Source organism: Scyliorhinus canicula, chromosome 3 (genome assembly GCF_902713615.1).
Source record: "Scyliorhinus canicula chromosome 3, sScyCan1.1, whole genome shotgun sequence".
Taxonomy (NCBI): domain Eukaryota; kingdom Metazoa; phylum Chordata; class Chondrichthyes; order Carcharhiniformes; family Scyliorhinidae; genus Scyliorhinus; species Scyliorhinus canicula.
Genome location: NC_052148.1, coordinates 126,631,732 through 126,656,720, shown reverse-complemented (window position 1 = coordinate 126,656,720; position 24,989 = coordinate 126,631,732). Strand labels below are relative to the sequence as shown.

Genomic DNA, 24,989 nt, shown 5'->3' with positions numbered 1-24,989 from the left:
TCCTCAAGCTAGATCGTATTGTTATTCCTCAACGTCTGCAGAGCTTAGTGCTCAAACAAATCCACGAGGGACACCTCGGTGAAGTGTAGGTGCAGGGCACGGCAGGCTGTCTATTGCCCTAGAATCAGTCAGGACATATCCAACATGGTCCTAAATTGAGACTTGCCAGTGCTTCCAGCCTGCTTAGGCGAAGGAAACGCTCCAGCAACATATAACCTCTCCGTGGTCCAAGGTGGGAATCGACCTTTTTCACGCCAATGGGCATGAATATGTGCTCATCATAGATTATTTTTCAAGTTACCCAGAAGTTGTGAAGCTGTCAGACCTCACATCCAGGACAGTCATCAAAGCCTGCAAGGAGACATTTGCCAGGCATGATATTCCACTCACTGTCATGAGTGAGAACGGTCTTTGCTTCCACAGCCAAGAGTGGCCCAATTTCGCCAAGTCGTACAAATTCAAACATTACCACAAGCCCACACTACCCTCAGTCTAACGGGAAGGTCGAGAAAGGAGTCTATATCGTGAAGCAACTGCTCTGCAAGGATGCGGACTCTGCTTCTGACTTCAACCTTGCGCTGTTGGCGTTCAGGGCAATCTCTTTGTCCACCGGTATGTCTCCGGCACAACTCCTCATGAATAGAAACCTGCGGACAACTGTTCCGGCCATACACTTACCAGACCTGGATCTCCTCCCAGTGCTGCAAAAGATGCAGCAACTCAGGAATTGGCAAAAGCTGACGTACGATGCTCATGCTACTGATTTGCCTGTGCTACCTCCGGGAGATGCTGTTCGCATCAAGTTGCCTGGTGGCGGCTGGTCAGCCCAGCTATTGTTGTTCGACAGGCTGCTCCCAGGTCGTTCGTGGTTCGTATGGCTGATGGCGCCATTGTCAGGCGCAAAAGAAGGGCACTATGCAAACTTGCATGCCCACCACCAAATCTCACTTTTCCAGATGTTGTTATGCCTCCTCCGGACACCTCGCGCCATGAGGCCACCAGTCTGGCTGCCATCCCGCCTGTCAAGTCGGCGGCGTCCCCACCTCCACCTCTCAGACGGTCGACAAGGATCCAACGCCAGCCCCAAAGATTGGATTTATAGACATTTATATTGTACATATTGTTCTGTATCTGCACGCTAGACACCTTGTGAAAAAAAAGGAGGGATATCATAATGTGCACTCCTGCACATAATGAGATAAAGACAGGCAGTGACACACACCCAGTGCAGCCAATCAACACACAGGACAGAACACAACCAATCACCAGACAGAACACCAGGGAGGGGGGGTTTCCCCACTATAAAACACACGAGGCATCAGCACTCTGCCTCTTTCCACTGGTAACAACTGTAGTGACAGTCAGGGTGTATATATCAGTTAGCACCTTCTACATGTGGCTCAGAGCTAGTCTGGTCTAGGTAGTTATAGTTAGAACACTTAGATTAGTAGAGTGTCAACCCTCAGCGAACTGTGTGCACTGCTACAGAAGTTCAATAAAACATATTGAACCAATGTCTAAGTTTGGTGTCTACTTTCCAGTACAACTGCATCCAGTTGCAGTCCGTGTTACCCCAGGGTGAATAACACGACAGGCCACAGCCGAGTAGTGTGTGCAGTTCTGGTCACCGCACTATAGCAAGGATGTGACTGCACTAGAAAGGGTGCAGAAGAAATTCACTAGGCTGTTGCCTGGGTTGGAGAGTTTCAGCTATGAAGAGAGGCTGGATAGGCTGGGGTTGTTTTCCTTTGAGCAGAGAAGGCTGAGGGGGAATCTGATTGAGATGTACAAAATTATGAAGGACATAAGTAAGATAGATAGGAGGAAACCTTTCCCGTTAGTTGAGATGTCAATAAGCAGGAAGCATAAATTTAAGGTCATGGTCAGGAGATCTGGAGGGGATTTGAGGAAAACTATTTTCACCCAGAGGGTGATGGGAATCTAGAACTCGCTGCCTGAAAGGAGGCAGGAACCCTAACAAGATTTAAAAAGCATTTAGATGAGTTTGCATGTGGGTGTAGGACCCATCAATTTCCCCAGGTTAAGGTTAGGGTTAGAGCCACCCGCCTTCCCACCTGCCCCGATCTGCCTGCAACTTTATGTTGCAAGCCTGCCCTTGCCTACTTGAGGCCCTTAAATAGCCATTTCTTGGCCTCATAAGAACCTCTTCCTGCCAAGTCATAATTTTGATGTTGGCTAGAAGAATGCAGGGACCCAGGTGGGGTCCAGTAGATCACCTTGCTCAGGCCTTGGATGGAGAAGATTGGAGGGGGGATGGGGGTCTCCATCAAGACCCCCATCCCCCTTCCCCACCATTCCCAAGCCTCCCCTTCATCCCTACCACGAGACCCCAGACCTATGTGGTTATAAGGCACTTAGACTGGTGCGATTGCTTGTAGGAGCGGCAGGGCAAGAAATGGTTTCCATTGTCTCAAAGAACCAAATCAAAATAGTTAAATATAATTTTCCTTTCACAAATCTGTGTTGACTTTCATTCTTTAGCCCATACTATTCCAAGTGCCTATTAACTTTGTTCTGGAATTTTACCTTCAAAATGTTTCACCAACTCTGACATTGAATTGACTGACCTGAAGTTGCAGACTATATAAAAATATAAGAACATAAGAAACAAGAGCAGGAGGTGTCCATCGTGGTCTTTCAAGCCTGCTTCAAATAAACCAATGCTGATCCTTCACTTCAAATCCATGCTGCACATATTCCTCGAGTCCAAACATCTATCAAGCTCAATCTTGAATTATTGCATCCCTCTTTAGAGTAGAATTCACAACCCTCTAAAGGAAGAAATTTCTCCTCATCAGAGTTTAAAATGGTTGATCCTTTATCCTAAAGAGTGCCCCTTAGTTCTAGATTCTCCAGCCGCTCAATAGCTATCCTGTCAAGCTTTCTCAGAATCTTGTACTTCAATGAGATCCTTTCATCCTTTTAAACAACAGAATTTAGGCCTATTTTATTCAATCTCTCCTCATAGGGCAAGCCTCTCATCCCAGGACATGATATAGTAAACCTTGGCTGCATCCCCACAGGACAGGTATATCCTTCCTTAGGAACGGAGACCAAAACTGGACATGGTACTCCAGAGTATGGCTTCACCAAAACTCTGTACAACTGCACCTTAATCTTCTCCTCTGACCCTTTTACATACAAAGTAAACATACTATTCATCTTGCCAATTGCTTGTTATATTCTACATATGTAAATGTACCCAAACTAACATTTTTTCACAATTTATTTTTCTATTCTTCCTACCAAACTGAGCAACCTCATTTCCCCATATTATACTCCATCTGCCACATTCTTACTTGCTTATTATCGTATTTATATCTCATTGAAAACACTGAGCTCAATATTTGGCTCCTCCACACTGTCAAAGTCAGGAATGGAGGCCGTGGGGAAGCCCAAAAATAATAGCAAAAACCAGCTGGTATGTCAGTATCAGGGTAGAGATCCTGGCCTTGCAGTGTTAACCCGGGCAGGAGGAGGATGGGGGCCAGGGCAGAAGGAGGATTGACCAGGAATCCAGTTCTCCTTCATATTGAGGACAATCAAAGCATTTTAAAAGTTTGTGAGAGCTGACTATTCAGTTTTTGTTTCGGACTTCCAGAGCCTGCAGTACTTTGCTTCTACTTTTGTCGCAGCTTCCTTGTTTTTTTAACTCTATGACCCTATTTATGAAGCCTAAGGTTCTGTATACTTTATAAACCACTTTCTCAACCTTCCCTTCCACCCTCAATATACGCCCAGGTCCCTCTGCTCCTGGACCCTCTTTACAATTGTACCTTTTATTTTATATTGTCACTCCTCATTCTACACACCAAAATGAATCACTTCACACTTTTCCATTGAATTTCATCTGCCACTTGTCTACACATTCTACCAGCCTGTTTATGTCCTCGGGAAAATTATTATCCTCCTTACAGTTCACAATACTCCCAAGTTTTGCAGCATCCACAAGTTTTGACACTGTGCCCTTTACATCTATATCTCAGTCATTAATATATATCAAGAGAAGCAATAGTTCTTACACCATCTACTGCAGAACGCCACTGCACCTTCCTGCGGTCCAAAAGAATCCCTCTATCAATCTATTAGTTGGAAGAGAAGAAAGTGCGTGGAACATGGAAACATAGAAAATTTACGACACAGAAGAAGGTCACCCGGATCATTGTGCCTGTGCCAGCTAAAAAGAGCGATCCAGCCTAATGTCACTTTCCAACTCTTGGTCCGTAGCCTGTAAGTTCTGACATTTCAAGTGCATATCCAAGTGTGCTTTAAATGTGGTGATGGTCCCTCCATCTACCATTTATTCAGGCAGTGAGTTCCAGACTCCCATCACGCTATGGGTGATAGCATTTCCTCCAGCTCCCATTTAATTCTTCTGGCATTGTGATTATTGTTCTTTCTGCCGAAGTGATTCTTCTTTTTGAGGTCACCAAAGTCCTTATTTGAATATGCAGCTGAACTAATAAGGAAAACGTTAGATTTAAATAATACAGTTGTTTTAAGAAGATAAGCCTGGAAAACTACAGGCCAATAAGTTTATTCTGTTGTGGGAAAAATACTGAAAGTGGCTAAAGGGGGCATAATGACATCCTGAAGGCAGGGCATGGTACAATGACCCTGATTTATCATCAATTCATGGGAGGAAGCAGCTGCCTAATAGCTTAACATTTTCAAAAACATTACAACACGTCGGCTGAGAATACAAATTTGCAGAAGTGATGGCTTTTGACATGATGTCACGGAGCAATTTGTTGACAAATGTTGGAAGGCATGTAGAAAGTAAGGTTCTGAAATGTTTTGAACATTAGGCAAGCAGAAAAAGCAAGGAATAGTTGAGGCTGGAGCTACATTGGCATGACAAGGATCATCAGCAGGATGATGCTGAGGGCAATGAAGTTCACAGTATAGGTTAATGATTTGATGCTGGGGTCAGAAAAAACTGTCTATGTTTGTGAGTTATGTCAATTTATGGCAAGGAGCAGTTCAAATAATAGAGAAGAGCAAAGCAAATACAAGATGATCTCGATAGATTAGGAAGGTTAGCTGATAAGGAACAAATGATATTCAATGTTGACAAATCCAAAGTAATGAGACTGAGAGAGGGAAATAAAGAACATGAATATAAACAAAATAGTTCTAGGCTATTGGAGGCATTCCAGGAGAAGATGGAGGGTGAGTAGTGTGTGCCAGGACACTGGATTCTGGGCTCAAAACTAGAAGGATATAGTAATCTGTATTGTACTTTGTGTGCATGCATGGATCAGTGTTTAACTTGCAGTTTCAGGGAAGGGCAAGAAACAGAGAAAAAATTGCAACTTCAGTAAAATGAGTCCGAAGGAAGAATAGAATTCATATAGTTCTAGAATAATAGAAGCAGAAAGATTCTCTATGGGTTGAAATAGGACTAATTCACTTAAAAGCCCTCTTCCACAACACTCAGAACTTGGTACAAGCCCGATTAACTTCAACTGACTGTCCTTTCTCATCCCTGATTTCGACCACGTTCATTTGTGCAACAATAAGCATTTATATAAATATATCTTATGTAATAAAGTTTTATGAACCACCAGGCTGAATTTGTCACCAGATACGCTGACTATGCCCTTAGCTTTGCAGTCCTACCTCAATCAGATGTCATGAGGTTAGATGCAGACTGTTCAAATATAATGTTTAGTTTAGTTCTTTGAAATAAGACTTGCTGATCATCTTTCACTCCCATCTTTCACTCCTATTTATGTAACTGATCACACTGATCTGGTGGGAATAAAAATATTCTTCAGCCATGACTTGTATGAATCTTGTGAAGAAGCCCAAGCTAGTAATGGACTATGAAAAATTGTCTTGAAGCACCTTTTTAAGCACACCAACTTCCCAATAAGCAATTTCAATTGCCTTGGAAACTTTATTTTATATTACTACGGTAAGCTTCTTTAGAAAAGGTGGAAAGAACAGCCAAAACATGAAACATTGGGTTCACTGAATTTCTAATGAGTGCTTCCAGAATACTATCTTGAAAAGGTACAAATCAGAGAATATTCCAAATCAACATTTTTCAATAGCTAAGGCAACTACGTCACGAGAAAAGATAACTTACCACGAACCGTATATAGCTACACGACAATGTACGTTTGGCTAAAAATCTCAGAGTAACTACAAGTCTGAAAACATACTGGTGGAAGTGATAATGAACAATCTGGTGCTCACCTTACAGGGGTCAAAGTTCCCAAAGAAGGGTCAAAGTTCCCAAAGAAGGACCCTTTTGAAGCTGTGCACATAGTGGAAATCAATGCCTGTGGAAGAAACAGATAAAAAACTGTCTTGCGTCGTGGCAGAGAAAAATCTGAAGGGAAGCCCAGAGTGCCACTCTGTATCAAATTGCATGAAATCTAAATGATTACTACAACACACTCTGGGGAGATTGAACAGCAAGTTTGATCAGAAAACTAATATTAGACTTGTGTACTTGATTACAGTAAGCATACGTGGGCCATGCACGGGATGGTCGACTTAGAAAGTATTACTACTTGGGTCAGAATGTGATGAAAGTACTGATGTTTTTTTAAACAATTGATGTGATCTTGAATGGGCATGTAGTATACAATGTCACCTCAAGGAAGTACTATTTTGATTTCCTTTTGAAATTTAGAAGCTAAACAGAACAGCCAAAAGCAGGAAAGCACCAAGATTGAAAGGTACAATAAAAAAAATAACAGGAAGTCATGATTAACAGAGTTAAAGCATAGGATTTAAAAGCCTGTATATTGTACGAGGGAGGCAGGATTTGTGGTTCTCTGAAAGAATGGGTCGAAAGCTGTCTGATGAGTCTTGATTTTAATATAGTGGTAACTGGAAGGCGAAAAATATGTAGGATAATATATTTGGAGCTTAAAAAAGGAACATGAGGAATGTTTGAAAAGCATTGATAGGATCAAGGAACAGCAAAAAAACTTGCAATGGATAACTGATAGTTAGAGATGAGAGAGGGAGCAGCTATCAGATGGCAAATGTTTCCTTCTATTCTGTTCAGGGAGTTCAAAAGGTAATGAAAGAGCATCGAAATATGGAAGCAATAATTAAACCTAAAGCAGATTTTGTTCATCTGAAGTTGGTGAAAGAGATTGCGTTTTGTAGCCAATATGTTTGTACCCTACAGTATCCTCACAAAGATGTACAGTGGAAATCAACAAGTCACTAGGGTTCAGAAATCTCTAAGAAATGCAGAAAAAAATCCAACTTAACAATACCAATTTGTCCATTGGTTTGTGGTCCTTGTACATCACTTTGTACTCCAGAAGCTCTGCAATTTGCTTAATCCAGGAAATATCAGCAAAACCAAAACCGGCAAATAATCCATCAAACCATTCATAAATAAAATAACATTTGCAGAATACCTAAATTGATAACATGAAAATTATGTCATGCTGTAATTAGTTTTGTTTTCGTTTTAATAGTACATTGAATTTCACAAAAGCGTATCATAGAATCACAGAATCTCAGAAGTGCAAAAGAGGACCATTTGGCCCATCAAGTCTGCACTGAACCTTCGAAAAACCACCCGACATAGGCCCAATCTCTCGTCCTATTCCTGCAACCCCACATTAAGGGGCAATTTGGCATGGCCAATCCACCTAACTTACACATCTTTGGACTATGGGGGGGAAACCAGAGCACCCAGAGGAAACACATGCAGACATGGCGAGATGTACAACTTCCACACAGCCACCCGAGGTCGGAATCGAAACTGGGTCCCAGGCCCTGTTATGCAGCAGTGCTAACCACTGTGCAATTGTGCCGCCAAATTATCTGCGCCTTCAAACACAAAACCTAATCTTAAAAATTCATGCTCAACTACAGGGAACATGTACTGGAAAGTTGGGATCACATTCCCCATGATTTTCTATCTTTCTACATTTTAATGGGTAGCTAATTGTGAGGAGCAATCCTAATATGCAATGTCTATGGCAAAGCACAACACTAAGGCCAAAATTTTCATGGCGTCATGAAGACTCTGGGGATCTCACAAAATGGCAGACCCAAATGTGGAAGTTATGTCCCCATTTCCGACTAATTCAATTTTTGCAAGTAGGGGAAAAGGGACAGGGCATAGATTTTTTTTCAGATGTGGGCTTCGCTGGCAAGGCCAGCTTTTGTTGCCCATCCCTAATTGCCCTGGTGGTGGTGATCTGCGTTCTTGAATTGCTGCAGTCCACGTGGTGTGGGTACATCCATTGTGCTTTTAGGGAGCGGGTTCTAGGATTTTGACCCAGTGACAGTGAAGGAATGATGATATATTTCCAAGTCAGGATGATGAGTGACTTGGAGCGGAACATCTGGGTGTTGGGTTTCCCATGTATCTGCTACTCTTGTCCTTCTAGATGGCAGTGCTCCAGTTCAGTTTCTAGTCAATGGTAACTCCCAGGATGATAATAATGGTGGATTCAGTGACAGTAATGCCATTGAATGTCATGTTCTATTTGCTTTTATTGGATGGTCATTGCCTGGCACCTGTGAATGTTATTTGCCACTTGTCAGTCCAAGCCCGAGTATTGCTCAGATCTTCACGTGGACTACTTAATTATCTGAGGAGTCATGAATGGTGCTGAACATTATGCAGTCTTCAGCGAAATCCCCACTTCTGACCTTTTGTTGAAAAGGTAATTAATGAAGCAACTGAAGATGGTGGGGCCCAGGACACCACCCTGAAGAACTCCTGCAGTAATGTTCTGTAGCTGAGATGATTGACCTCAAGTAACCATGGACGGCATGGTAGCACAGTGGTTAGCACAGTTGCTTCACAGCTCCAGGGTCCCAGGTTCGATTCCCGGCTTGGGTCACTGTCTTTGCAGAGTTTGCATGTTCTCTCAGTGCGTGGGTTTCCTCTGGGTGCTCCGGTTTCCTCCCACAGTCCAAAGATGTGCAGGTTAGGTGGATTGGCCATGCTATATTGCCCTTAAGTGTCCACAAAGGTTAGGTGGGGTTACTGGGTCACGGGAAAGGGTGGAGATGTGGGCTTAGGTAAGGTACTCCTTCCAAGGGCCAGTGCAGACTCGATGGGCCAAATGGCCTCCTTCTACACTGTAAATTCCATGATTCTAACCACGACCTTTGTGGTATCACTCGAACCAGTGTCAAGTTTTCCCCTGATTCCTATTGACTCCAGTTTTGCTGGGGCCCCTTGATACATACATAGATACATAGAAGATAGGAGTAGGAGGAGGCCTTTTGGCCCTTCGAGCCTGCTCTGCTATTCATCACAATCATGGCTGATCATCCAACTCAATAGCCAAATCTTGCTTTCTCCCCATAGCCTTTGATCCCATTCTCCCCAGGTACTATATCTAGACGGCTCTTCAATATATTCAAAGTTTTAGCATCAACTACTTCCTACGGTAATGAATTCCACAGGCTCACCACTCTTTTGTGTGAAGAAATGTCTCCTCATATCTGTCTGAAATGGTTTACCCTGAATCCTCAGACTGTGGCTCCTGATTCTGGACACACCCATCACTGGTAACATCTTCCCTGCATCTACCCTGTCTAATCCCGTTAATCCCTGCATCTATCCTGTCTAATCCCGTTAAATGTTACAAGTCTCAAAGAGATCCCTCCTCATTCTTCTGAACTCCAGCGGGAACAATCGCAACCTAGTCAATCTCTCCTCATGTGACAATCCCCACCATCCCTGGAATCAGTCTAGTAAACCGTTGATGCACTCCCTCGAGAGCAAGAACATCCTTCCTCAGAGAAGGAGACCAAAACTGCACACAATACTCCAGGTGTGGCCTCACCAACGCCATACTCAATCAGATGCTGCCTTGATGTCCAAGGCAGCGCTCTCACCTCACATACATGAATGAAACTCAAACTCGTGGGGCCATCTGAACTCAGTGCTGAGTTAAACAGAAGCATTCAAAAGGACTTCAAGCCACATTGTGAGAGTTATGAATTTTTGGAGGAGATGTAAATGATCTAAGTATCTGCAAGAACTTCCATACTGTTAAGTTACTTAGTCCTTAGTCTTTTAACAATTAAGAAGTTTTCTTGTGTCATTGAAAGGATAAAACTCTGTCTGGCTAGTGACAATAGTTGTTTATAAGGGTTATCAGTGTGCTATTAATGCTTGGCTGCTTTCCACAACTTATAATTATCTCAAAGGGTTTTGGGACGAGTGGGGGCACTAACTTCACTTCTATATTGATGCTCAAAGAGGTTATTAAAAGGATTAGCTGTCTTTGATGTGGGGTTATGAATAGGTATTTTTTTTTAATAAGTGATCTAACTTGGGAAGATGTAAAATGATTGAATTGGCATCCATGAATGGGAGTATTTTTATTATAGTAAAAGTTGTAATAGATATTTAGCTCTTTATGGCAGATGCTGGGTGAATTAGAATGTAGGGTATAAGGGGCAAGGATGGTAGGTGGGTTGTCATTATGTTGGCCTCGAGGACATGAGGGATAGAGGAACCAAAATATTATCAAATAACAGAGATGAAGTTCTAGAGAATTGAAATTGGCCTCAACAGCCAGCTTAAAGCACTCGGCAACCCCTTTGACCACCTCTGATCGGTAACAAGCCTGACTCCATCCCACACACACACCTTCCCCTGTGGAACAAAGGTCTTGCCATGGTTGGGGGGGGGGGGGGGGGGGATTATGATTTATGTATCACCCGTCGCCTTGGGAACTGCATACGGATGCCATCATTTGCTCTTCGAACACCCCCTGCAGTGGCATGGCCTCACGTCTCTGGGAGTCCACTATGAAACATCTTCATGGGGTGTTGATGGTTCCACATTTGCTTCTGGAGCTAGTTTCTCCAGAATTGGTACAATATTTTCTGTTTTCAGTTGGTTCGGAGTTCCATCAGTTTTGACTGAGGTGTCTGCTGCTGTAATCTTGCCGTCCATTTCGACATGCTCCATTTCAGAGTATTCGCACTGCTTGGGGTCCGGTACAGGCTGGGTATAGTGAGTATACCTGGTGAGCAGCTTGTCATTCCGCCAAACCACCGACATAGCACTGCACAGGCTCCCTCACCGAGTGTGCCATCTCTCCCACGAAACAGCTTTACTGGCATTTCATATTCATCCAACTCCAGCTCATCAAACAGACGTAGGCTTACTTCATTGATGCATCAATGTACTCATCTTCAGAGTCTCTGTAATCAGCAAAAACTTCTGTAAATAAGACATTGCACATGGAATCACGTGTTCACACAGGATTCAACCAATTTCAAAGTCAACAGCAAGTCTTGCAGAAAATGTTTTATTTAACATTCCACGCTGGAGCTTCTGAAGAAAAATGAGTAATTTGGTACAGTTTTTCTATCCGTTTTGCGAGTGCTCCGACCGTTATGCTTTGGCTTTATTTTAATAGTCTTCAATAGTGACATTTTTTCCTTTCTCCCAGTCAGTCAATCTGGCAACCGGTGCATCCCATGATTCTGGTTCATCATAAAATGAGAATTCCCACTCGTCGGGCCGTGATTCCAGCCGGTACACTTTTGTAATTACCTCGTTTGTAAAATACTAATTTAGCTCAAATGTAAACTCCAGAGTGAAGCTCAACAGCTGAATACACTCAACATTTAACATTCACATCTTGCGGATGCATTAATGCTCCTGTATCATGCCACTCAGTATATACACCTTCTTGAAGAGTGTTAACCAGAAGCCTGGAATTCCCTTTGGCTCTTCCAGCACCTCATCGGATTTGTCATCTTTCACCTGGACCTTCGCTTGCTTCTTATCTAGTGAGTATACCAGCATATCTTGTTTCGTGCTGCAGTAACTGTCTGGCCACTGGCTGTCAGGGCCATACAGCCGCTCACAACTATTCTGAAGGATTTCTTCACTCGTGTCGGTTGGATCCCTCCTGGCCCTTTTCCTAAATTGGATCAATAAAGAACTTATCTTTCAGAGGCATCTACTCCACTGCATTAACTGCTCTAATTTAGTCCATTGAAGGGTGTGAAAAACATTATTTTGCGAAATGATTCGGTCGCCCGCACCTGGATCATACTTTTCCATAAGCTGGACATTGCCGTGGGCCATGTCGGTAGCCACATTTCTGGCATAAAATGGCTGCTTGCACCGAGACCACGTTTCTTATTGAACTGTGTCAATAAGAAGGCGCTGGCGCCTTCCTCCATGTTGGCACCAAAAAGTTGAGCTGAGTGTACTGATTTGCTGTGCAGCCAACTCACTCGCATATCAAATCTTAATTTCTTTTTCCAATGTTAAAAGTTCTTCCCACAGCAATTTCTCACGGAACATTTGATTTGCGAAATACTATTTGGTTACGGATCATTGAAGATTTTAGATTACTGAAATTTCAGGACTGGGCCTTCAGAAGATTAGTCAGGTTTTGGGTACGGGTACGAAAAATATATCTTTCAACTGTCTCATTCTTTTGGGGAAAGCAATGCCGATCAAAATACTCTATCACTTGATCATATCTCCTGCTTTCCTCTTCGCTATCGAAAGAAAATGTATTGTAGATTTGGAATGCTTGAGGAGCTGACACCGTGAGCAGCAATGCAATGTGCCTCTCGTCAGGCTGTGCCTGCAGGCCAAGGGCTGAAACAAATAGCTTAAACTGCTGTTTGAAAACCCGCCAGTTTTTGTCTACGTTACCCGATATTTGAAGCTGGTGACGTGCGTTTAAACTCTCCATCTCGAGCTTCACCGCCTTTTATTGCGTGGAGTCTCCACAGGCCGTAGTTTACCAGGTCGGTTGAAGAACCTTTTTTTCTGCTTCATTCTTCGGCCAGTTTTCCTTTGTATTTTCTTCTGTTTCCTTAAATATTCATATGTTGAGTTCTGTTGCCTTGTCTTTGCAATGATTCATACAGAACTGCTGATGACTTACTTAGAATGATGGTTTATTAGTTAACACATGGAAGGATAACATACAGAATGCTATACAGACTAAGTTGCTCTGGAACTACGTGATATCCGGCTGTCCTTGTGTACGCCTTAATACCAACTGTTGAGTCTGCCACATCACATGACCAAGGTCTGGCGCCACCAGCTGGTTGGAGGTCGCATTACTAACTGCATACAATCTTACAGACATATCATCACACCCAAAATGGGGGCAGCTCCAGCTGCTGCCAGTCTGTCCCACCAAATACTCTTGTGACATAGCCCCACCAGTGGTAATATGGTGATGGTCACTTTAAACCCCACTCACCGTTGCGGCCGCTGGCCATTCAGCTGAAGGCTATTACTAATGAGAAATTGGCAATTCTAGTAATACAAGCACCTCAAAGCTCACAAGTGGATTCCATGTATTGATGTGCAATGAAGCAGGCGAGTGAAATTGCCCAGCAATCCCATCAGGCTGTGAGGCCTGGACATTTTGCCTGAACACCGGAGGCACCAACACCTTGGAGGCAGTGGCCAGCATCCAAACACTCAGGAGCTGGTCCTCAGCACTGGGGACATCCCCATGAGCAGAGGATGGGTGTGTGATCTGGCCCAGGCAACAATATCAGCAGGTATTAGGGTACAGGGTGAGGGCTCTGGTGCCCAGGGGCCACTGCTGCAGCTGGGAGTGCATGTGCAGGGCATCCCTAAAGGATGGCAGGGAGACCGAACTGATTGCCTGTCTCTCACCCTCTCCAATCCATTACAGATATTACAGGATGATTACCTTGGACACGGTGGAAGCTGCCCTTGTGGTGGCATTCGCAGGCCAGGTGGCCAGATGCCGGAGGTGGCGGCAGCAGCGTTGACAAGAGGCTCGAGGCGGCGGCCCATGTGCAGGGCCCCACCTCACACCCTGCCGCCAATCAGGCCAGGGAGGGAACTAGAGGGGGAGGCCAGCAACGACCCAAGGTGTACCAGCATCGCCAGTCCTTCAAACAGATGGCTGACAGCAAGTGCTGCAGGAGGCTCCGCCTGAACAAGAAGGAATGCGCACCTGTGCCATGAGACCCAATATAATGAGGCCCATGTGGCAACCTGGGCTGTCATTGAGCGGCGCATCAGAATGCTTATAATGTGATTCCGATGCATCAACTGCAGTACATCCCGTGAAGGGTCGCCCGCTTTGTGGTGGACCAGCCGGAGGATGGAGGACAGGTGGTGGCAGAGGCGAGTTCTGGCTCGCCCGGAGGATCAGGGAGCAGGGAGGACCTCATCCTTGTCTGCTTCTCATAGAAATGGCTTTGTACGTCACCTGTCCCCCTGCCCCGTACCGTACTCTCCCACCCCTGCCTCACACTATCCTCTCCTTTACCTCCCCCCACCGATCATACCACCACACACCCAACCATTTTCTGCACCCCCCCACCCCGTCAAATCGCCCTATTCCACCCTCCCGGGTCTGAGATATATCACGCCAGGGTGATGGGCCTGTGTCGCACAGTCAGCGGGTCACTAGGCAAGGCAGGAGGGTGATGATAACCCACTGCGAGTTGAGCTCTGGTGCTCCTCAATGTAGACCATTGTCTGACTCCTGCCTATCTACTGAGTGTCCGCTGACACCCATCACCTGCACGTGGCATGTTTTGGGGGGGGCGGGCGGGCAACCAGATGAGGGGGTGCATGCCTGTGGTGCAGAATAAAGTGATGGAAGCTTCACATGTCTCGGGTGCAACATTTTAAAAATGTTGTACAGTCATGACCCCAGCTGTCCTGAGCGCCCGATGGTGCTTCCCTCCCTTCATGCCAGCATCCTCTTAGTGATCCTCTATCTGCTTAGCCCTCCATACTCTACCACTATGTCTCGGTGCGTCCCCAGGATGCACATCAGCGGTGGTGGCAGCCTGCTGCTTACTGTGTCGCGTGGCCTTTGATGCTCCAGGTGGGCCCCACCTGACTTGGCGATGGCACATGCCTCGCCGTGCCACCTTGTTCCCCACGCAGACCCCGGGACACAACAAGGAGGGGTAGACTCGGGAGAGCTGCTGACCAGCGTTGTCACCCCGTAGGGAGTCTCCAGGTCAGCCTCCAGCACTCCTTTCTCCCAAATCGGTGCCCATAGAGCCCTGGGGTCACGTCTGGGTGGAGGGGCAGCTGGATTGAGCTCCAGGTCCACCTGCGCCATCTAGTTCTGCCAACCCTGGCGGCTCCCCAATGTCTGCACCATGGTGTCAATACCCTGAATGATGCCCCTCTGTGAGCGGGCCATGCGCTGCAGCGCCTCGCCAATGTCAACCTGCATCTGGGACACAATTCCCAGCAACCGGGACATGCTCTGGAGCACCTCGGTGATGCCCACTGGAGGCTGGGACTGCTCCGCAGCACCCCCGGCAAAATCCAACGGAGACTGGGACACATCCCCCTGAAATGGAGACTGGGACACATCCCCCTGAAATGGAGACTGGGACAGGCTCCTCAATGCCTCGGAAAGATCCACCAGCGTCAGGAACAGATCACCCAGAGACCAGAATATGCTGTTGATGCACTCAGCCATGGCAGTCGCTGACTGAGCAATGCCTTGGACACCACCACTCATGGCGCTGACATCATGCTCCAGGCTCTCCACTGCGGTCGCCACTCTAGCAGTATTGGCCTTTGTGCCACGCATTGCCAGAGACATCTCCTGCGATCGTAGTCTTTGGGACTCCTCCAATCAGCTACGAGCCTGCTAGAGTGTCACTGACATCGGCTGCATGAGCTCCAGAATAGCCTGGTCCTGAGGCTCAGCAAATGACTTTGACTCAGCTGAGTCCTAGGATCCAGCAGACCTCCAACTGCTGTCATCCCCCGGATGTTCCTTCCTCCATCTGATCTGCATCTGCATATGTGTGGTGCTCACCAGATTGTGCCCCAGAAGCCTGTCACTACTCACTCACCACTGGTCTCTGCACGGTGGAAGGTGGGGGTGACAGCCATGACGCATCAATGCTGGCATCCTCGGAGCTCTCCTCCGAGGTGTTCTCTTGGACTACAGTGGGTGGGGAGCTATTGCAGGGGACAGGCGTGGGCACCATTGTTTGGCATGGGTATGGTGTGCTGGCAGGTACCAGGGTGTGCTGCAGCATTTTGCTGCATTGTGGTGGGGGGGGGGGCGGCATCAGAGAGTCGATGCCAACTCACCCGAGCGGCCCGGTGGAGGTTGTTAAGCTTCTCGTGGCACTGGTCCACAGTCCTCCTACCGCTGCTGCCACTTGCCTCCCAGGTGGCATTGGCTGACATGTGGCTGGCCCTCCAACCCTTCCAAGGGAACAGGGCATCCCATCTAAACTCAACCGCGTCCATAAGTGTGGGCAGGGCAGCATCCTCGAATCGTCGTCTGTTCTTTGTGGTAACATAGCTGCATGCTGTCTGGTGTTTGCTCTGTGGAATCAATTTAAATGCTGTTCCCCCTCGTTAGCAGGGAGCTGCCAGGCTCGGTCCAGGCGAATCAGCCATTTAATAACAATAATCTTTATTGTCACAAGTATGCTTAGATTTACACTGCAATGAAGTTACTGTGAAAAGCCCCTAGTCGCCACATTTTGGCACCTCTTCGGGTACACAGAGGGAGAATTCCGAATGTCCAAATTACCTAACAGCACATTGTTCGGGACTTGTGGGACGAAACGGGAGCCAAACCCACGCAGACACAGGGAGAACGTGCAGACTTTGCACAGACAGTGACCCAAGCCGGGAATCGGACCTGGGACGCTGGAGCGGTGAACTGTGCTACCGTGCTGCCCGTGAGATATCATTAATTGGCCTAATTAATGTTAGATACTGGAGACAGCCTCGCCGGGTCAGCTGTCGGGAAACATCCGGCATTTCAGCTCATCACCACACCTAGAACAAATTTGGTTAGATCGCACCATATATTATTATTGGGCCTAACCATCTTCGTCTTCTGCTTAATTGACACTGTGGCTACTGGCTTTAGGCTACCAGAGCCTTCAGGTGATTCTTATTTTGATTATATTTGAAATTATAAAAAGAAAATGTTATGTACAGTGGGGAACTTGTACATGACCTTTACATGTATTACAGAAACCTTCACAGAAGGAGGTTAATCAGACTCTCGAGCAATTGCCAGCTCTTTGAAGCAGTTCTCCAATTAGACCCATTTGCCTGCTCCTTCTCCTTTAAAATAAATATCCAATTTTCTTTTGATAATTACAATCAGATATGTTCCAACCACCCTTTCAGGCAGTGCATTCCAGATTAAAATTGCAATACTTAAAGATTTATTCATCCCCCCACCTTGGTTATTTTGCCAATGGTTGCTGACCCTCCTGCCAGCAGAAATAGTATCCACGTATCGGCTGAAATCCTCCGTCCCCTTTCCTGGCTGGGATCGATGGAAGGATAAAATAGCAGCAGCAAAACCAAGTGCCAGAGCACAGCTAGACCAGTCGGAGGATCAAAGAATCATAGAATCATTACAGCACTGAAGAAGGGCATTCAGTTCATCATTTTCATGCTGGCTCTCCTAAGGACCATGTACTGCAACTCCCCTGCCCTTCCCCACATGCCTCCTTTTCAGGTATTTAGAAAATGTAGAAACTTTTACAGCACTTAAGGCGGCTTTGCCACCCATCATGTCCACATGGGCTGGAAAACCAAGCTGCCCAGTCCAGCTCGGAGGTAGATGCATATAAACCCATAGCATTAACTCTTGTTTCTCTTTACACAAATGCTGCCTGACAGGCTGAGATTTTCTAGTCTTTTCTGTTTCTATTTCACCCAGCCTAATTTCATTTGAACACTTAGCCTGTGGCTCTGGCGGTTATAGGATGTCAGGCACATATCCGGACACCTTTTAAATAAGTTGAGAATTCCTGCCTCTATACCCTCTCAAACTCCGAGTTCCAGACCCCTACAACCCACTGGGCAAAAAATATTCTCCTCATCTCCCCTCAAATCTTTCTCCCAATCACTTTAAATCTATGTCCACTAATCAAAGACCTCTCTGCTAAGGGGAATAGGTCCTCCCATCAACTATATCCAGGCCCCTCACAAATTTGTACATCTCAATCAAATCTCCCCTCAGCCTCCTCTATTCCATGGAGAAAAACTCCAGGTTTATCCAATTTTCCTGATAGCTGCAATTGAATCTTGGTAACATCCTCGTAAATCGCATCTGCACCCTCTAAAGTGTAATTACATCACATGACCAAGACACAATTTACGTTTTGAACCTGTTGTTTTTTCACTCAATTGTTTTGGAGAATAAGTTGAGAAGGATGACATCCCTAATTCACTTTTTCCCTACCTTGCCTGAAATTCCGTTTGGGATTATCAACCTATTGGAAGAGAATCCTTATCTGAGTCTAACTTATCTGGATTTTGAAACCTGAAAGCAGAGATACAAAGAATTAATCAAGCTCTATATTCTCCTCCATGTCAAAGCTCTGTTGGGGAGAACCTCCAGACAGCTACTGGGTGTAGGGGTTCATCTTCAAATGAGGGAGCTCCAGATCTGCAGCGTTGAAACCCTGCAACCTTGATCCTGTATTTTATAAAGCCTATCCTCTGAAACCCATCTCGACAGAAACTGTTTGTCCTTGGTGTGGGTGTGTGCATGCTGGGGTATGTTTAAAAAGGGATAATTAGTTATACTTCCAGAGTACAATTGTGTGAGTTCTCGTAACTTGTTGTTTTATAATAAATCAATCATTCTGAGTGTATTGAAATAAGCCTGGTTAAAGGTCTCTTTTATTCTGGGTCTTAATAGTAGTGAACGCAAATAATAGGCCATTTTGGTGAATTAATTAAACTTTTAAACTGTGCATCTGTGCTCTCCTGTTTCATAACAGTACGAATAAACTAAACAAACTTTAAAGTGCAAAAGCCCCTGGTTCCAATGGATTGCAACTACTCTTTTAAGGAAGAGATAGCAGAGGCATGACTAAACATATTTAATAATTCAATAGCTAAAAGGTGTAGGTCAAGTGAACAGCTAATGTCATTCCTATATTTCAGAAGTGGGACAGACCATGTCGGAGAATTCTCAACCTGCCAGCTTAACATCAGTGGTAGGAAAAATAATGAAATCCTGACTAAAAGAAAGAACAGCTGGAAAATAAGAATATAATAATGAATAGTCAGCATGGATCTCAAAAAAGGAAAATCTTGTTTGACCAACCTTACTGAATTTTTGAGAAAGTAACAGAACAGAGTAGACAATGGTAATGCAGAAGATGCAATTGATCTGGATTTCCAAAATTCCTTCAATAAGGAGCCCCATAGTAGACTAATAAATAAGGTCAAAAGCTTTGACAAAGAGTCATCGGACTCAAAACATTAGCTCTTTTCTCTCCCTACAGATGCTGCCAGACTTGCTGAGATTTTCCAGCATTTTCCCTTTCATAATAACTAAGGTCAGCAAATGAATATTAGGGGACAAGTGACAGAATGGATTGCTAGCTAGCTTTAGCAGTGAGTGCAAATAAAATGTGGTCATCTAGAGTGGCAGAAGGTAGGAAGTGGCGCTCTACAAGGATCACCGATTTGGACTTCGGAATCAAAAGCACAATTTCTAAATTTGTGGATAACACAAAATTAGGAAGGACAGTAAATACGGAGGGAGATTGCAGCAAATTACAAGAGGAGGTCATTAATAAACTTGCAGAATGGGAATAAAATTGACAGAATGAAGCTGAGATAAATATATGAGGTAGCACACTTTAGTCGGAAGGATAGGGAGGTCCTTCATCAATTACTACTTGGAATAGTGCAAGTTAAGGTGGGATGGAGGAGAAAAAGTGATCTCAGAGTACAAATACACCAATCACTAAGAGTGGTGTCATGGCTTAGCAAAATGATAAAAATAGCAAACCAAGTTTTATTTCTAAAGGGCTAGAATTGAAAAGTAGTGAAGTTATGCTAAATTTGTGTTGTTAAACCATGCTTCAATCACATTATATATTTTGGTCACTCTATTATAAAAATGACATCACGACACTGTAGATGGTGCAGGGATGATTTACTAGGATGATACCAAAAATGCATTTCAGGAAAGGGTGAAAAGGTTTGGTCTCTTTTCTCTTGATTAAAAAAAGGCTGAGCATTGAACTAATAGAGATCTTTAAAATAACGAAAGGTTTAGATAGTTATACAGAGACTTTACACTTGCTAGAAGAACATAGCTAGAAACCATCAATAAAATATAGTCAACAAGAAATTCGGAAGAAACTAAGATGGTGAGAATGTGGAACTCCAGCAAATACTGCCTATGCGTTTAAGGGGAAGCTCAACAAGCCCATAAAGAAGAAGGGGACGGGGGGGTATTGATGGTAGGTTTAGATGAGGAAATGTGGGCGCAAGTTCAATTAGAGCATAAATGTCAACATGGACTGCGAGGAAATGGGCAATTTCTGTGCAGGATAAGAAATGTAATCCTGGGATGATTCTCCAGCCGTGTTATGCCAGGCGCAAATCCCCCCGCGATGTTGGGAGAATTGCTGGAGAGCCCCGAAACAGGATTTGTGCTGGGTGCAAAACAGTTCCTAATTCTCCAGGCCCACTCCAACTGGCGTGATAAAGATTTCATCCAGAAAGGGCGAGAAACTGATCGCAGCTAATTTTCATTTATTTTAAACTCATTAGCTGATATTTGCTTTTTTATCAAATATAATGGGCGCAATTCTCCGACCCGCACGCCGGGTGGGAGAATCGCGGGAGTACCGGGCGATTCCCGCCACGCCGCCCTGGCACCCGCACGTGATTCTCCCACCCCCCCCCCCCAAAACGGCGTGCCGTGTTTCACGACAGGCCGCTCGGAGAATCGGCGCTCGCAGTTTCTAACAGGCAAGCGGCTATTCTCCGGCCCGGATGGGCCGAGCGGCCTGCCCAATCCGACATGTTCACGCCGGCGCCACACCTGGTCGCTGCCAGCGTGAACAGCGTGCGAACGCTGCATGTGCGGCCTGTGGGGGGGGGAAATCGAGCACCAGGGGGGTGCTCAGTAGGGGTCTGGATCGGCGGGCCGGCGTCTCTAAAGGACACACTCTTTTCCTCCGCCGTGCCGCAAGATCAATCCTCCATGTCTTGCCCGCGGGGAGGACGGCAACTGCGCATGCGCGGGTTGGCACCGGCCAACCTGCGCATGTGCGGGTGACATCATTTAAGCGCCGCCGGCCGCGTCATATACACGGCGCCAAGGCCCGGCGCGCGTAATTGACGCAGCGCCGCTCCTAGCCTCCTGGGGGTGGGAGAATAGGGGGCGAGGAGCGGCCTCTGATGCCGGAGTGAAACACTCCGGTTTTCACTCCGGCGTCGGCACTTTGTCTCCCTTTGGGAGAATTTCGCCCAATAGCTTCATGCACTTTTCTGCAAAACAAATATTTTTAAGCTGCGCCCCTCTCCTGTTGCCAATAACCAAATACAATCCTATGATCAAAAAGTCTGCCTGCTCCTTCTGATGGGTTAACATTATGCTGTAATAGGAGTAGGTAATGGAATTGCAAAAGGATTAAATTTGATGAAAAGTGCCTATCCACTTTACGTTGCTTGATAAATAGTTAAGGTGGAAGCAGCATGGCATACACCAGTTTATTCTAATGCGTTTGTTTACTTTGTAATGCATAAGCATTAATGTTTGATTAAATTACATCATTTTAGGTATTAATAACATTAAATTGGATTGGCTGTGCCCAGTATTATCACATTCATGAAGAACTGGAAGGTGATAAAACAGGTTTGGCCAAATGTTAGATCTTTGAGCTATCACAACAGATGTTAACTGAGCTCCATCTGTTTGATTACAATAATTGAAGAGCAGGGTGATGTATAATCTAAAATTATTTTTAAATTAGAGTGTACAGGTGAACAGATATTTTGTAGAACTCAAGATACTTGAATTCATAACTAACTGTCAAACCAAATGTAAGCAGTTAATAAACAGCATCTTGAGCAACTTTATACACATCTTAAATATTGGCTTAGCTGAAGCATTCATTTTTTAATTTATTTATCCTTTTTTAAAATAAATTTAGAGTACCCAATTCATTTTTTCCAATTAAGGGGCAATTTAACGTGGCCAATCCACCCACCAAGCACATTTTGGGATGTGAGGGCGAAACCCACTGAAACACGGGGAGAATGTGCAACTCCCCAGTGACCCAGGGCCAGGATCGAATCTGGGACCTCAGTGCCGTGAGACAGCAGTGCTAACCACTGCACCAAAATGCTGCCTCCAGCTGAAGCATTCATAAGGGAAGTCGATTAGATTCCTGTTTCAACGTATAACAGAGGGCTGAACTAAAGAAAGTGCTGTGCCCCCCAACCCCAGCTAAAGAGCCAGGATTGGGATTGGGGGGGGTTAGAGGGAGAGAGCCCACCAAGGGGAACTCCCTCCCCTGCAGCCATTTAATGGGTAATTCAGCATGAAGAGACTGGAGGAAGGATTTCCACCCTTCGGGAGAAGGAAATTCAATCAGGGACCAGCAATTCTCCAGCACCAGGAGGTGTGTAGGACACTGGGTCAGTATTTTGAGTCTCATTGGGTGCCAAACTAGCAAGCTTGGGAGGAGTTGTCCTTCACTCAGCCCAGTGCACAACCCTCACCGGGAAACCTACCGGGCTAGCCATTTGACAAGGGCCTTTCTCCACCAACAGTTAAACTCTGGTAGCAGTGTCATTAAGTGGGAATAAATTGCCAATTTAAGATTCTGAATTGGTCCACTAGCAAGCAGGTCACCCAACACTATTCCTGCCGTTGGTATAACTGCAATGGGGGCTGGGGTGGACAGTTAGGTGTTGGGCATGCCATCCTCTGGCCAGCAGCAGGGGAGTTTAAAATCCAACCCAGAGATACAAGCTTTGTGAAAGCAAAAGCTGGGGGCTGGTTTAGCTCAGTTGGCTGGACAGCTGGTTCGTAAGGCAGATTGAGGCCAATAGCACGGGTTCAATTCTCGTACCAGCTGAGGTTATTCACGGAGGAATGAAGGTCCTGCCTTCTCAACCTTGTCCCTCGCTTGTAGTATGGTGACCCTCAGGTTAAATCACCACAAATCAGCCCTCAAAAAAACAAATTGGGGGCTAGATTAGCTCATTTGGCTGGACAGCTGGCTGTGATGTAGAGCAAGGCCAACAGCGCGGGTTCAATTCCCAGCTGACGTTATTCATGAAGGCCCTCTTTCTCAGCCTTGCCGCTACTGGAGGTGTGGTTAAATCACCACAAGTCAGCTCTGCCACTCAAAATAGAAAAGAGGTCATCTGGGACTGTGGTGACTTTACTCATTTACAACTTACTAAAAGGCGAAAGAAAATTGACACTTTAGATCTTGAATATGGACTTCTATAATAGAGGGATCTCATGTTCACATTAAATATTACATATCATGGGCTGGATTCTCTGTTGTGGAAACTAAGTGCTCCCACCGGCAGAGACATGCTCCAGGTCTCTGCTGGCGCTAGGACCAGCACCTAGGTGCAAGTCTCTCTCCTTTACCATGCAACTGATGAATGGAGGGGAGCTTGCCAGATTCTGCTGGAATCCTGTATCAGGCCACCATTTATGTTTTTAAAACAGATATTTCAATCCAAACATGTTCAACGTAGTAACACAACCTCAACATCCAAAAGAGTTTGCACATTTCTTCTGCATTTACTCCCACCTCCCCTACCCCTGCAACAAATAGCTCCTCATATAAAGTCATGAACATCCTCTGCCGTACCTCAGAGCCCTCCTCCACCCTCTTCAGGCAAATTTGAATTGGGCGCTATTTTCAGCACGCAGCCGAATACTGAGGTCTGACGGTGGTCCCTTCTCTCCCCAACCCCCATAACACAAATGATGCACCCCCACCGCTGACAAGTACAGGCATCTTAAACACTCTTGCTGTGACTGACAGTTCCTCACCCCATCAAAAGCTGCTAAGTGCTCTTTATTGTGAAAAGTCCCTGCTTTCAACACTTTTAACTGCCAATCACAGCAAGAGAGTGTTTATAAACATTATGGTTAGCATGAAATCAGGATAATGGAGATCAAGATAGCTCAACAATCCACCAAACACCCGTCTCTGGAGTAATTAATCTGTCAATCATTGGCTACTGCAATGTACTGCTGCATGAAATTGAATGGAGGATTTCCATCTCAAAGTCTATCAAGAGACCTTTAAGCCCCATTGAAGTGTGCTTGGCTTTCAAAGAAATCTCTGACACTTGGTAAAGCTGCTGTTTTAAAAACTTTTGTTCTGAGACAGCCGATATAAAAGAAGGGCAAGTGAAAATGGAGTGATTTTTCACAGTACTGCCTGGACTGCTCTTCATGTTTCTGACAGGAATCTCTGATGAGGGGAGGGGGAGGGGGAAGAGGAGCAAGATTTTCATTGTGAGGGGGTGCCTTCCAATGGACTTGTGGGGGGGGGGGGGGGGGGGGGGCTCCTCAAATATGCACTGACACTCTTGACCCACCCGCAGGGTCCATGCTTGAGGAAACCTGCACCAATGAGGGAGATAGAGAACCTAGTGCAACAACAGCAGTCTCTCCATCAATGCCAGCAAAACTAAAGATCTGGTCATTGACTTCAGGAAGCAAAGTACTGTACTCTCCCCTGTCTACATCAACGGGACCGAAGTGGAGATGGTTGACAGCTTCAAATTCCTCGGGGTGCACATCACCAAAAATTTGGCCTGATCCCCCCACGTCAATGCTACGACCAAGGAAGCACAACAGCGCCTATATTTCCTCAGGAAACTAAGAAAAGTTGGCATGTCCACACTGATTCGTACCAACGTTTACAGATGCTCCATAGAAAGCATCCTATCTGGCTGCATCAAGGCCAGGTATGGCAACTGCTCGGCCCAAGACAGGAAGAAACTACAGAGAGTCATGAACATCCCCCAGTCCATCACACAAACCCGTCTCCCATCCATTGACTCTATCTACACCTCCCACTGCCTTGGGAAAGTGGGCAGCATAATCAAAGATCCCTCCCACCCGGCTTACTCACCCTTCCAACTTGTTCCATCGGGCAGGAGATACAAACGTCTGAGAACACGCATAAACAGATTCAAAAACAGCTTCTTCCCCGCTGTTACCAGACTCCTGAATGAC

The 24,989-nt window shown here is 45.5% G+C and overlaps 1 protein-coding gene across 8 annotated transcripts in view; it reads right to left on the bottom strand.

Annotated features, from left to right (window-relative positions):
- LOC119962946 (gamma-aminobutyric acid receptor subunit alpha-2-like) overlaps positions 1 to 24,989 on the bottom strand; it is a 379,650-nt gene that overhangs the window by 325,484 nt on the left and 29,177 nt on the right. For 2 of the 8 annotated variants that reach the window (XM_038791286.1, XM_038791287.1), the window contains exon 3: positions 6,226 to 6,311. The exons of the other annotated variants lie outside the window; for them this stretch is intronic. In XM_038791286.1, the coding sequence (XP_038647214.1) occupies positions 6,226 to 6,296 (71 nt within the window). In that variant the 5' untranslated portion in view covers positions 6,297 to 6,311. The remainder of the gene's footprint in view (positions 1 to 6,225; positions 6,312 to 24,989) is intronic. 8 annotated transcript variants of the gene reach the window in all.